The 13618-nt window shown below is 41.9% G+C and overlaps 2 protein-coding genes across 2 annotated transcripts in view; one reads left to right on the forward strand and one right to left on the reverse strand.

Annotated features, from left to right (window-relative positions):
* LOC102166602 (ATM interactor) lies at positions 292–2959 on the reverse strand. The gene is given in 2 exon segments (XM_021074023.1): positions 292–1696; positions 1699–2959. Coding segments are annotated over 2 exon segments (2460 nt in total). The 3' UTR covers positions 292–497.
* Positions 10184–13618, forward strand: part of CYP2C42 (cytochrome P450 C42) — a 35365-nt gene continuing 31930 nt past the window's right edge. Inside the window, exons 1-3 of the mRNA NM_001167835.1 lie at positions 10184–10351; positions 11867–12029; positions 12211–12360. Of these exons, the coding sequence (NP_001161307.1) occupies positions 10184–10351; positions 11867–12029; positions 12211–12360 (481 nt within the window). The remainder of the gene's footprint in view (positions 10352–11866; positions 12030–12210; positions 12361–13618) is intronic.

Consider the following 13618-nt stretch of genomic DNA (forward strand, 5'->3'; position numbering starts at 1 on the left):
AAACCATCTAAGCGCTGATGTTTAAATCTGATGGCGCAGCATCAGATATCTTTAGGTATTACCGTGAAACAGGAATTTCTAACAAGCACTGGCAAAAAATATTTTAGGTGCAATTTAAGTCATACTTTGACTACAATGTTTTGAAGATTTGAAAAGTTTGTACCCTAGTCCTGGTGAGCTTGGCTTCAGCTAAACAGCTAGATGGGTTTTAAAGGTATGAAATACATTTTTTTTTTAAAAGAAGGGAAGACTACACTGAAAGGGCAAATGTAGGCAACACAAAAACAATCATTTTGAGATCAACATCTTACACTTTATAATACTCACAGGTTTTTACACAAATTTCATGTTTACAAGTACAAAAGGCAAAGAACCTCAAAGAATCGAAGTAACTGGATCATCAACTACATTCAGTAGAGTTAATACTGCTGTCCCCCTTCTCCCTCTCTAAAGCCAGAGGGGAGGTGCAAATGCCAGTCCCCACGCGGACTCCACCCTTAGAAGTTGGAGACCGGGTGCAGTTCTGCACACGTCTGGGTTTCTACAGAGCTGAACTGAGATTCCATCGTGTTCCAGGCCAAATCAGCCAGAAGAAAGTCATCCATTGCTGTCTGCGTTTCATTGCTGGTGAAGAATAAGCTCCCCAAAGTCTCAAAGCCAGAATTCATGGTTTGTGTTTCTGCGTTGTTCAACTGCACTTTGCTTTCCAGAGCAGGGATGATTTTAGCAGCAGAGATTCCTTCAGTCTGGGTCTCTGTGTCAGACGAATCGGTACTCATGGAGAAGCTGGAGTGTTTCAGAATACTTCCCAGAGGCAGATGAGGGCTACTGTCTAAAAAGAAGTTCAAGTCCGTCTGTGTCTGCGTGTCAAACATTTCAAGGCCTAAGAAGTTGGAGTTTCCCCGACAAGTGTAGGACTGGGCAGAGGTGTCTGCCAGCAAGAAGTCAGTTTGGGTCTCTATGTCCAGCGACTCCAAGACTGGCTCAGTGGTCATGGTGCTAAGCTCACTCTCTTCAGTTTGGGTCTGGATATTTGAAGCTGAAAAGAACTCTTCAATATCAAAATCGATTGCGGGATTCTGGGCTGGGCCAGATGGGAGCTGGGTGTCAGGTCCAGTATTTGCGTCAGACAAAAGACCACGATTGTCCAATGTCTGGGCAGGCAGATTACTTGACAGGATGTTTTCTAGGTCGCTTAGTAAATCTATGGTTTGGGTCTGATTATCTGTCATGTTCTGTGAAGGAAGCAACCTATTCTGTGTGCTAAAGTTTATAATTGGTGCAGATTTCTCAATATCTTGACTCAAAGTTTTGGGGTGGTTCTGAGGTAACAAACCATGAGTTACAGTCTCTGCTACTAGGCTGCTGCTTATAATATTGTCTGCAGAAACACCATATGATGAATGGACACTCTCAAAAATGTCTCCACACATTACAGCTTGGTCCATCTGTTCTCGAGCATCTGCCGGGCTTTGCATTCCACTGGTTTGAGTTTCTCTGGAGATCCCACCCGGCTGAAAACAGGCCTCTATAAACCCATCAGTCTGAGCAGCTATAGATGAGGTCACCTTAGAACTGGGCAAAAAAGTCTGCGTATGAACACTAATGGGAAGGGAAACTTGAGAGCCAAATGTCAAATCAGTTTGAGAACAAGACGATACAGAGGAATCAGGGCTAGCCCACTGCGGAGAAGTGGTTGTGTGCTGTAAGACAGATCTGTCTGTACATTGATTGAAGAGATGCTGTTCTTTTGACAGGGGCTCCCTAGTTCTTGTAAAGGGTTCGATGGACTTTTACCCAAGTTCACTTGAACACCTGTGCTAACTGGCTCAACAGCAACAGGATTTACAATTTTTGAAAGAGGGAGGCTCTCCTTGAGAGAGCAGGCCTCTGAATCCAGGCCGAGGATCAGGGTCCCTATGGACAAGGGCAGTAAGTGCACAGCACTGGGGGCAGCGCCCTGCTGATCGACACCCAACACCACAGGCTGGGCTGAGGAGTCTGCCGTAGGCACAAAGACAGGCACAGGAGAAAACTGCATAACGGGGAGTTTTACCAAGGCCACTTTGGGCTTTGGTAAAAGCAACTTCTGAGGATACCTTGGAGGTGTTGTCAGAGTCTGCTTTCTGGCATTAGAGCTGCAAGAGTCTTCGAAAGAAGCCGCCAGCTTTATTTCTGAGGTTTCTAGTTCTTGAGTGTCTGGCCTAGGGGTTGGTTGGTTACGCAGTGATTCAACAGTCTTACTGGACAGTTTCTGGTTGTGCAGGCAGTTTTCCATTTTCCTTTTTTTACTAGGTGGATCCCTGTGTTCTGCAGGGATCTCGTGGCCAGTTCGGTAGATGTGGGACTGCAGTGCAGTTCTGCTGGCATAGGGACAACCACACGTGCACTGGAAGGTCTTGCCACAATCCTCTGCGTGTCTTTTCAAGTCCCATTCAGTGCCATATGAATTGCTGCACTTACTACATTTATGCTTCTTTTCAGCATGCATTTTCATAAAGTGCTGTTTTACAAGAGAAAATTGAGAAAACGGTCTGTCAGGGCCTCTAGGGAATCCTTCAATTGGACAACAGTAGAATTTCGGTACAGTTTTCAAATCTTTTCTTATTGTGGGATTCACTATGCCATCCTGCAGGCGGTGGCTCTTGACCAGGTGCATGTTGAGTGCGGGGCTGTTGGGCAGGATCTTACCGCAGCCGCGCACCGTGCACAGGATGTTGGTCCGCACGGCCCGGGACAGCTCGCTCACCGACGGCTGGATGAGCTCCCGCGCCGGCGGCGCCGGACCGGCGAACTGTTGCCTCGCCCTCGCGGGTCGCGGCCGGCTGCCCCTCAGCCGCCCGGGGGGTCCCCATGGGCCCGAGGCTGCGGTGGCTCCCCTTGCCGCCGTTGGGCCGGCCGAGGCGCCCGAGGCTAGAGCCGCGGGCCCGGCCGCCGCCGCCGCCTCAGAGGCCGCCATGGCTCCCGCTCAGCAGCCGTGCGGAGCCTTTTACTATGGTTTTATAGTTGAGCAAGCCTACTTCATTCCACAACGTTCTGATGGTTTTCTCGAGTGATTATTAACTTACAGTGGTCTCCCAAATTTTCCCCTTGGTTTTCCTCTCTCTCTGTGGTCCCCTAATGGGACTTCTACAACTGCCTATGTAACTACCCTGCTCTATCCCTATCAATTTCATTTCCTCTTTCCTCAAAAGGTTGATATACCCTTTCAGTGGAGCCTTCATTTTATAATACCTGCTAGGTGGGTTTTTATTTCTATTCCTTAGCCACGTTGGTGTAGGATGGATTGTTCTCTGATTTGAATGCTTAAATGAGCACTGGCTTTGTAACCTACCTGAAGGTCTTCCTGGATCCTTTTTTCCATATCATCAGCATTCACTCTGTCCCCTGATTTCATGTTACTAACTATATCCACTTCCTCCAGAGAAGCTGCTAAGACTTTGATCTTGAGCCTTCTTCCTGCAGAGGTGTGACTAGACTCTCAGCATAGGACCTAGAGCTCACTATGGAGACTGAGACTTTTTTCAGTTGCTCATTATAACCTCTGTATATTGGGTTTGGACCAATCTTGTAGTCATATTTGTTTATAAAATATTTTATAATTTTTAATATAAAAGAGGAAAAGTACAGATTCTGATTCTCATGGATTCTCTAGGAGGATTCTTAGGAAGAGTGAGGGAAGTTCAGGCCTTCCATTTGGAATGTGCCTGCTCATTTTGTGGGATGATTGAATGAATGAGGGAATGAGTGATCCAGGGACAAATCATTGTTGGCTGACCCTGAGGATGCTCAGTGAACTCTGGACTCTGCAGAAGTTTCCCCCAAGTATAGCTTAAAACCCTGCTGGAAAAGCATACACTCATGGGTGGTTGTGGAGGTGATGTGGACCAAACTTACACCCCCCAGAAAGGGTGCTCTGGTAATTGGAAGCTGAGACTCTCACGTTCTAATGTGGAAACTGAAAATTAAATTGAAGAACCCGTGTTTCTCTCCAAACCCCTGAACTTGCCCTTCTTTGGGGCCTAGGACAGGTCAGGCCAGCTGATGCCACTAGTCTGGGAAGCAAGTGGTCCTGTCTTTCTAGCTGTCACTTCAACCTATGGTCCCCAGACATAAATTAGATGTTAGGTTTACTTTTCCTTTTCCAAAGTGAGTATAATTTTTTGCATTTTTCCCAGTAAAATCTGACAGCACTGGTTTTACACTTCTTTGCTAATTAGTGCTGTTGTCAATCTTTTGAAATTCAGCCTTGTGCATGAAGTTTGAATGGTACCTAACCATATTTTTCAGAAGTATTTCCCTGAATAATTATGCTGATCATTATTTCAAGAACTCCTTGAACTGTCATATTTCTTTCTTTGTGGACTGTCATTACAAGGTATACCCACTTTAAAAAACTGCTTTGTATTTGTATTGTTGAGGTTTAATTAATTAATCTTTAAAAATGATTTCTTTATTAAGGTGTCTTAGCTTGGGTAGGGAAGGAAGGCACTGCAGCAGAGGATGGAGCTGCCTGGGGAGGGGATGTAGCATGAAGTAGGATGAAGCGAGCATTCCTGCTAAGGACACTCCAGCATGGGGTATCATAGCCAAGAGAGGTAAGGAGGGCACCCACATGGAGCAGGTGGGGGGAGCTGCCTTGTTTAGAAAGTCAAACCCCATGAGGGTTGATGAGAAGAAACCAGCAAATAATAACCTAACCAAGTAATCAAAGCAAATAGCACCCATAATGAAACAGAATGAAATTGTCACCTAATAGGATGCAATAAGAAGAAAAGCCATTATTTTGTAATATTCCTGTCAGAGATGCATGAACTGAATGTAATCATGAGGAAACATCAGATAAACTCAGACTAAGGGTCATTTTACAAATATCCCAGCTTATATCTTTCAAGAGTGGCAAAGTCATGGAAGTCAAGGAAGAATGAGGAGCAGTTCCAGACAAAGTTTACTAAAGAGATATGATACCTAGTTGCAAAGTGTGATTCTGGGTTTTGAACTGAGATTCTCAGCCAGACATGAGAAATATTTGGGGGATGTATTGTGAAAGACAAAGATAAGAAGCAGGAGTTCCTGTCCTGGTACAGCAGAAATGAATCCAACTAGGAACCATGAGGTTGCAGGTTCGATCCCTGGCCTTGCTCAGTGGGCTAGGGATCTGGCGTTGCTGTGAGCTGTGATGTAGGTTGCAGACGCGGCTCAGATCTGATGTTGATGTGGCTGTGGGGTAGGCTGGCAGCTCTCCAAATTGGACCCCTCGCTTGGGAACCACATATGTCATGGTTGTGGCCCTAAAAAGAAAAAAAACAAAAAAACAAAAAAAGATAAGAAGCAGATGGTCCAAATGCACCAATATTAATTTCCTGAATTTTAAGTTTGTGTTAAGGTTATACAGGAAAATCACCTAGTTTTTAGAAAATGCATACTATATATTTTAAGTTTTTAGAACACTAGGTCAGCATTTTACTCTCAAAGTATTCAAATACATACTGCCAACTTTTCTATATACTTGCACTATATTATATATATACCTGTATGCATATATATGGATATCCAAATATACAAGCCCTTCACAAAAGATTTAATATTGCCAATGGACATCTGAAAAGGGCTCAGCATTATTAATTAAGCATCACAGAAATGCAAATTCAAACCTCAGGTATTGTTATATACCTGTCAGAATGATTAAAATGAAAAAAAAAAGATTGATTATTCTAAGTGCTGGCAAGAAAGTGAAGGAATTGGTATTCTCAAAATAAAATTGTAAATTGGTTCGACCATTTGGACAATTATTTGGCAGTGTTTACTTAAAGTGAATAAGTTCTACTTGTAGGTATGTGTTGAACAGAAATTCAGTACAATGGGACACCAAAAAGACATAGTTAAGAATGTTCATAATGGCAACATTCAGATTAATACCAATCTGGAAGCAATCCAAATATCTGTAACAATACAATGCAAAAAATAAATTGGAGTTCCCGTTGTGGCGCAGTGGTTAACGAATCTGACTAGGGACCATGAGGTCGCGGGTTCGGTCCCTGCCCTTGCTCAGTGGGTTAAGGATCTGGCATTGCCGTGAGCTGTGGTGTAGGTTGCAGACGCGGCTCGGATCCCGCATTGCTGTGGCTCTGGCGTAGGCCGGAGGCTGCAGCTCCGATTTGACCCCTAGCCTGGGAACCTCCATATGCCGCGGGAGCGGCCCAAGAAATAGCAAAAAGACCAAAAACAAAAAAATAAATAAATAAATTGTAAAATGGTTATACAAAACTAATCAAAAAGTATAATTTTACTATTTGCAACAGCACCAGAGAATCTCACAAATGAATTAAGTGTTAAAAAGGTAGATACTTTAAAAACATAATGTATGCTTCCATTTATTTAAAGATTACAAACAGGCAAAGCTAACCTATGGCCTGAAGCAGAATACATTTGGGGTGAGGGGTAAGGAATGAGTAGAGGAGACATAATGGGCTTCTCAGTCCTGGCTAATTCTTTTCTTGACCTGTCTGTTGGTTGTATGGTATGTGTTCACAATATATTGAGCCATACATTTAAGACACATGCAATAGGAGTTCCCATCGTAGTGCAGTGGTTAACGAACCCAACTAGGAACCATGAGGTTGCGGGTTCGATCCCTGGCCTCACTCAGTGGGTTAAGGATCCAGTGTTGTCATGAGCTGTGGTGTAGATCGCAGACGTGACTCTGGACCCAGGTTGCTGTGGCTGTGGTATAGGCTGGCAGTTACAGCTCCGATTAGACCCCTAGCCTGGGAACCTCCATATGCCATAGCGCAGCCCTAGAAAAGACAAATGCAGCATTCTCTGTGTATATTATGCTTCAATGAAAAAGGTTATTTAAAGAGTTTCAATTTATAATTCTACCTAGGCTGAGGTTTATATTACTCTTTAACTGCAGAAGACTTCGAGGTGATGCAAATGATGGGAGAAATTGTTGAACTGGGTGTTGGAAAACCTGGATTCTAGGACAGGGTCTTGTCCTGATATGTTGGTGCCACTTCACCTGACTGAGTCACTCCACTCAGTGAGGTGGAATTAGATGAGTGGATTTCTGAAATCCCTCCTGCCTCTAAAATATTTATAATTCTTTCATTCTGTAAAAAGATAAGGGACCAACAGGAGGAGTGGGGCAAAGTAATAAAATGATTACTATAAAGACAGCAACTGAGCCCTTTTTTATCTCAAATAAAATATTGCAGCTCTTTCAAAGGCTGTAGCTGTGTGATCCAGGCAGCAAATTACTGCTCTTTATCCTAGCTAAAAGACTCACTGAGGCCTGGGCTTATTCAAATTCCAAAGGTTACACAACCAATGTTTCTGATTCCAGTTTTAATCTGCTGATGCTGTAATTATTAACTCAATGTTTATTTTAAATATTACAGATGAGGGTGAATCAATGAATACTGAATTATGGTGAACACAGTAAATGTTGGCCCTTACCTGAACTGAATGCTTGCTTGGAGGGAAGCATACAAGACTCAGGGGATATAGGGTTCAGCCACAGCTTTACCAGCCATAGACACCATGTCCTTGGCCCAAGTACTGAATTCTCAAAGCCCATCTTCTTCTCTAGTAGGAATAATTTTACTGTAGGTAAAGTTAATTGAGAGACTCTGAAGGGATGTGATAGGTATGAAACTTCTCTGTTAATTGTCAGAATTCCTGTAAACATGAGGGATAAAACATTTTCTAACTGCAGTCTGACAAATCTTAATTTTCCTTATGAAAAGAGCTTAGAAGTAACTTCATTAATCAACTTAGAACAAATACAATGATATCTGTAGAACATGGCTTTGTACGAGCATTGTCCTTAGTGATCTAGTAATGTATACCATTTCCTGGCATTTAGAACCTCATGACCATTAAATGGCATCTTCTTGATATACAGATGGCCAACGAACACATGAAAAAATGCTCAACATCGCTGAGTACAAGAGAAATGCAAATCAAAACTACCATGAGATACCACCTCACACCAGTCAGAATGGCCATCATTAATAAATCGACAAATAACAAGTGCTGGAGGGGCTGTGGAGAAAAGGGAACCCTCCTGCACTGTTGGTGGGAATGTAAACTGGTACAGCCACTATGGAGAACAGTTTGGAGATACCTTAGAAATCTATACATAGAACTTCCATATGACCCTGCAATCCCACTCTTGGGCATCTATCCGGACAAAGCTCTACTCAAAAGAGACACATGCACCCGCATGTTCATTGCAGCCCTATTCACAATAGCCAGGACATGGAAACAATCCAAATGTCCATCGACAGAGGATTGGATTCGGAAGAGGTGGTATATATACACAATGGAATACTACTCAGCCATAAAAAAGGATGACATCATGCCATTTGCAGCAACATGGATGGAACTAGAGAATCTCATCCTGAGTGAAATGAGCCAGAAAGACAAAGACAAATACCATATGATATCACTTATAACTGGAATCGAATATCCATCACAAATGAACATCTCCTCAGAAAAGAAAATCATGGACTTGGAGAAGAGACTTGTGGTTGCCTGATGGGAGGGGGAGGGAGTGGGAGGGATCGGGAGCTTGGGCTTATCAGTCACAACCTAGAATAGATTTACAAGGAGATCCCACTGAATAGCATTGAGAACTATGTCTAGATACTCATGTTGCAACAGAAGAAATGATGGGGGAAAAACTGTAATTGTAATGTATACATGTAAGGATAACCTGACCCCCTTGCTGTACAGTGGGAAAATAAAATTTAAAAAAAAAAAAAATGGCATCTTCTTTTCATGTCTCATGTTGTGCTGTGGGTCTGTTAAATGAAGTCCCTGCCTCCCATCCTCCACTGAATCCATGCCTATTGTTCTGGCTAGAATCTCCGTTCCTTGATGTGCATTCTTCATTCCATTGTTTCTGAAAATGACAAGGGAAAAAAAGCAACTGATATAATGTGTCACGAGGTGACTGGGAAGGTGAGGGAGCCCTAGTTTCTCCCCCTTAAATTCTGTGAAATGGGCTCTTTTCTCAGTTACTTCAGCAAGTTTCTCCTCTTTAGTGATGGAAGGGGACAATCCTTCTCTGTTTTTCCTTGGAGTCAAATAGGAGACTTCTATTTAATGGGAAGCCTTTTGTTTTGTGAACAGTGCTTTCAGAGAAAATAAAGTTCTTAGGGTTTTGGTTTGTTTTGATGAAATTATTCCCGAGGCAGCGATGGTGCAAGTCAACGTACATCACAGTAGACATGTGATGTTTCAGTTCAGATCCCAGTTTTGTCATATGAGCTGTGTAATACTGAACAGGTCTCCCTTTCCCCATTTGAAAAAGAAAACTAAAAATGTTTACTTCTCAGTATTTTATAGGAGGAAGTTAATGGTAAAATATGTGTGAAAAACTTAGCACATGCTGATCATAGCATATAGGTAACTGGAGGGAACTATCAGAAGAAACATCTTCAAGAGTGGGAGGGACTGGGGGCTATATAGCAGATTTCTGTTTTTCAGTATTTAGTAATGTGTAAGTACATTACATGGTTAATAATAAAATTTAAATTAACTTTTTAAAAGTTAAAAAAAAAAAAAGAAAAAAGAAAAACTTACCACATGCCAATTGCTAATTGGTCATTCACCATATGCGAATTACATTTGCAAGCTTATATTTTGGTAGCTGCAAGGTTAGAACAGTACATTAAATTATTTTAAAAGTTTCCTTTTTCAAGGACAATGTATTATAGTATTTGATGAAGCATTATAGGATAAATATTTTTATATACAAGGTATAAAATACACTCACTTCTTTCAAAGTCATAATTTCCTAACTACTTATCAGTCTGAGAATTCAGAATACTGAGCAATTTTTGGAACCAAATAATTTGCTTCAGTGGTTCTCAATCCTGGCTGCATACTATAACCACCTCTGTGTTTTTCTTTTAAAATAATACTATTAGCTGGGACACGCCCAGACCATTAAACCTTAATCTCCAGGTGGGGTACTGAAAGAAAAAAAAAATGTGACTAAAGAACTCTTAATTTTTACCTTTATCAGTAGGCCAAAGTTCATTCAGAGAGAGAGAGAGAGAGATTTGAGTGCACCAGCTGATTGGCCACTTTATAAACGAAAGCTAACAAGTGGATTAGCAGGAAGTGTTACAAAAGCTTTGGATTGCTAGCTCAGACTCTGTGAGAAGGCATCATGGATCTGGTTGTGGTCCTGGTGCTTAGTCTCTCCTGTCTGCTTCTCCTTTCACTCTGGAAAGAGAGCTCTGGGAAAGGGGAGCTCCCACCTGGCCCCACTCCTCTCCCAATTCTTGGAAATATCCTACAGTTGGATGTTAAGAACATCAGCAAATCCTTAAGCAACGTAAGTATGTTCATCCTCCTCCTCCTTGGCTTGCAAAGGATAAGGAAATTAATCCTTACTTTTAAATAAAATGCATTCCTGGAGGCAAAGTATTAAAGAAATTACAGCAAATGCTCCCTGTGAATGTTGGTATTTCCACTGGGGTTTTTTTGCTGTTTTGTTTGGTTTTTTTTTTTTTTTTTTTTTTTTTTTTGCTTTTGTTTTTTGTTTTGGCTTTAGGCAAATTGCTTTGTTTTTTAATGATTTTAACTTTTTCCATTATAGTTGGTTTACAGTGTTCTGTCAATTTCTACTTTACAGCAAAGTGACTCAGTCACACAAAGACTGTATATATATATATGTTTTGTTTGATTTTTGTTTTTTAGTTTATCAAAGTGTCAGAAATTGAACAGAGAAATGCATTTTCATGAACAGAAATATTTGTCATTGTAAGATGGAATCAAAGTAATAAAGTGGTGTAAGTTCCCTTGAGGTGTATCTGTGGCACAGGAGGCAACTGCGGTACAGGTTTGATCCCTGGCCCAGGAGCTTCCATATGCCATGGGTGTGGCCAAAAATGAATATAAGGTGGTAAAGTGGCAAATATTTGGGACTGTTGCTGCTTAAAGGAATGCAAATCCTATGCTGTTTCACAGACATTTGCTATGATTTTTGGCTGAAGATAAATGGTAATGGAACTATTTGTTCCGTTTTAGATTTCATTCAAAGGTTGTCTTCTATATAAACTGTAGGGGTTTGTTTTTATTCTTTTTTTTTTTTTTCAGATTAACCAGCTTTCAAATTAAACCTCTCTGAAGGTGCAAATTATGTCTGATGTTGGGAAAATATCTGTACATTTGTGATAAACATAAGTGAACAAAAGAACAAATTAGTCAAAACCTCCTGGGTGGTAACAGGATCCTTTTGGCCTGTGATGCTTACACTCTTGCTGTGTTAGTAATACTAGCGGATCTCAAACTGGGCCAGGCATTTGAGTCATCTGGTGTAATTTTTTTCAAATGTAGATTTCTAGGATTTATTATAGGCTTACTGTGTCAGAAGCCCCATGGGAGGAGCTTCACAAGAGATTCTAAAGCACTCAGCTGATTTTTGGTCCCAAGATGGGCATCGGGGCTAATGAATTGCTCAGGAGTCCTGGGTCAACCAAGCAGTGTGCACATGTGTGTCTTCTATTTATTTGCTGGGGAACACTGAAATGAATTTGAAATTCTTTGAACCTTTGTTTCTTATTTGAAAAACGGGGCAACTAAACCTACTCAAGAGTTGATGGGAGGATTAACTGTATCAATGGGATCATTAACCAAGACTATGATCATTGCCTGGCACAGGATAGACCCTCCATAAATAGCAGTTCTATCAATCTCCATCTAATATTGAGAAATATTTGAAAATGTGTGTGTGGCAGAATGAAAACTTCAACAATATGATGATAATCCCATCTTAATCATTCATTAAATGTAGACCAGATTGTGACTTCATTTTTGCTCATATGTGAATCTCTTTTCCTTTTCCCAGCTCGCAGAAGTCTATGGCCCTGTGTTCACCGTGTATTTTGGCATCAAGCCCACTGTGGTGTTATATGGATATGAAGCAGTGAAGGAAGCTCTGGTTGATCTGGGAGAGGAGTTTTCTGGAAGAGGCCATTTCCCAGTGGCCGAAAAAACTCACAAAGGACTTGGTAGCTGTGCATGTGTGCTTACTCAACATTGATAAAGGAAGGGCTGGGGTGGGGAGGATGGGAAACAGGAATTTGAAGAGCACTTCAGGCAGAGCATGGTCCATCTGTGAGGATGCTAAGTGTCAGCTCAGTCCTCCCTGCCTGGGACCCTCCTCCTAGTTTCTGTTTCCCCTCCTGGTAGGAATCATCTTCAGCAATGGAAAGAAATGGAAGGAAATCCGGCGCTTCTCCCTCATGACCTTGCGGAATTTAGGGATGGGGAAAAGGAGCATTGAGGATCGCATTCAGGAGGAAGCCTGCTGCCTTGTGGAGGAGTTAAGAAAAACCAATGGTGGGTGAATCTATACTCTGTTAACTCTGACCTTAACAGACTCTGACCTTAACAGACTGCTCTCTCTCCAACGACGTCTTTGGAAACATTTCAGGGGCAGCCACATCTTTCATATGGGTAATGGTTGTCAGGCTTCATGTGGAGGAGGGAGGGTGTGAAGAAGAGGGAACCAAGGGGGATTTGGGGACCTATGCTTGTATGTGTGCACCACTGTACAAGCAGTGTGAGTATAAAAGGTTCTGTCCAGCTTTATGTTTAAATCATACATCATGAGTATAGAAGGTTTTGAGTCTCACATGCTCAAAAAGTTAAATAGCAATGCTGTCCTGTAGCATCACTCTGGGATATCTATTCTGGAACATTTTACTGGGGAATAGTTGTCCAGTGAATGACCCCTCACATGAAAAAATTGATATGTCCTTTCACTGAATTGGTCTCTGAATGATCAGCTTCACTGACACATCTGATAGTTTCTTCTAGGACACTTGCCTTCATAAGTGGCCAGTATTGATGCTATCTGTGGTTTTAAGTGCTTAAATATCTCCTTGGATATTAGCCTTAGTACAGCCCTCAGCAACTGTGATAGTCCTGTACACACAGGACTGTTTTATTTCTTTAAATTTTTTAAATTAAAGTATAGTTGATTTACAATGTTCTGTCAGTTTCTACTGTACAGCATAGTGACCCACTCATACACACATATATATAGATATACATCCTTTTTCTCATATTACCTTCTATCATGGCCTATCACAAGTGATTGGATGTAGTTCCCTCTGGTATACAGCAAGACCTCCTTGTTTATCCATTCTAAATGTAACAGTTTGCATCTACTAACCCCAAACTCCCAGTCCATCCCACTCCCTCCCTCTCCCCCTTGGACACTATAAGTCTGTTCTCCATGTCCATGAGTCTCTTTCTGTTCTGTAGATAGGTTCATCTGTGCCATATTTTATTTTATTTATTTATTTGTTTTATCTTTTTGCCATTTCTTGGGCCGCTCTCACGGCATATGGAGATTCCCAGGCTCGGGGTCGAATCCAAGCCATAGCCACCAGCCTATGCCAGAGCCACAGCAACGTGGGATCCGAGCCATGCTTGCAACCTACACCACAGCTCATGGCAACGCTGGATCCTTAACCCACTGAGCAAGGCCAGGAATCGAACCTGCAACTTCCTGGTCAGATTCGTTAACCACCAAGCCACGACAGGAACTCCTGTGCCATATTTTAGATTTCACATATAAGTGACATCATAT

Source organism: Sus scrofa, chromosome 14, assembly GCF_000003025.6.
Source record: "Sus scrofa isolate TJ Tabasco breed Duroc chromosome 14, Sscrofa11.1, whole genome shotgun sequence".
Classification (NCBI taxonomy): domain Eukaryota; kingdom Metazoa; phylum Chordata; class Mammalia; order Artiodactyla; family Suidae; genus Sus; species Sus scrofa.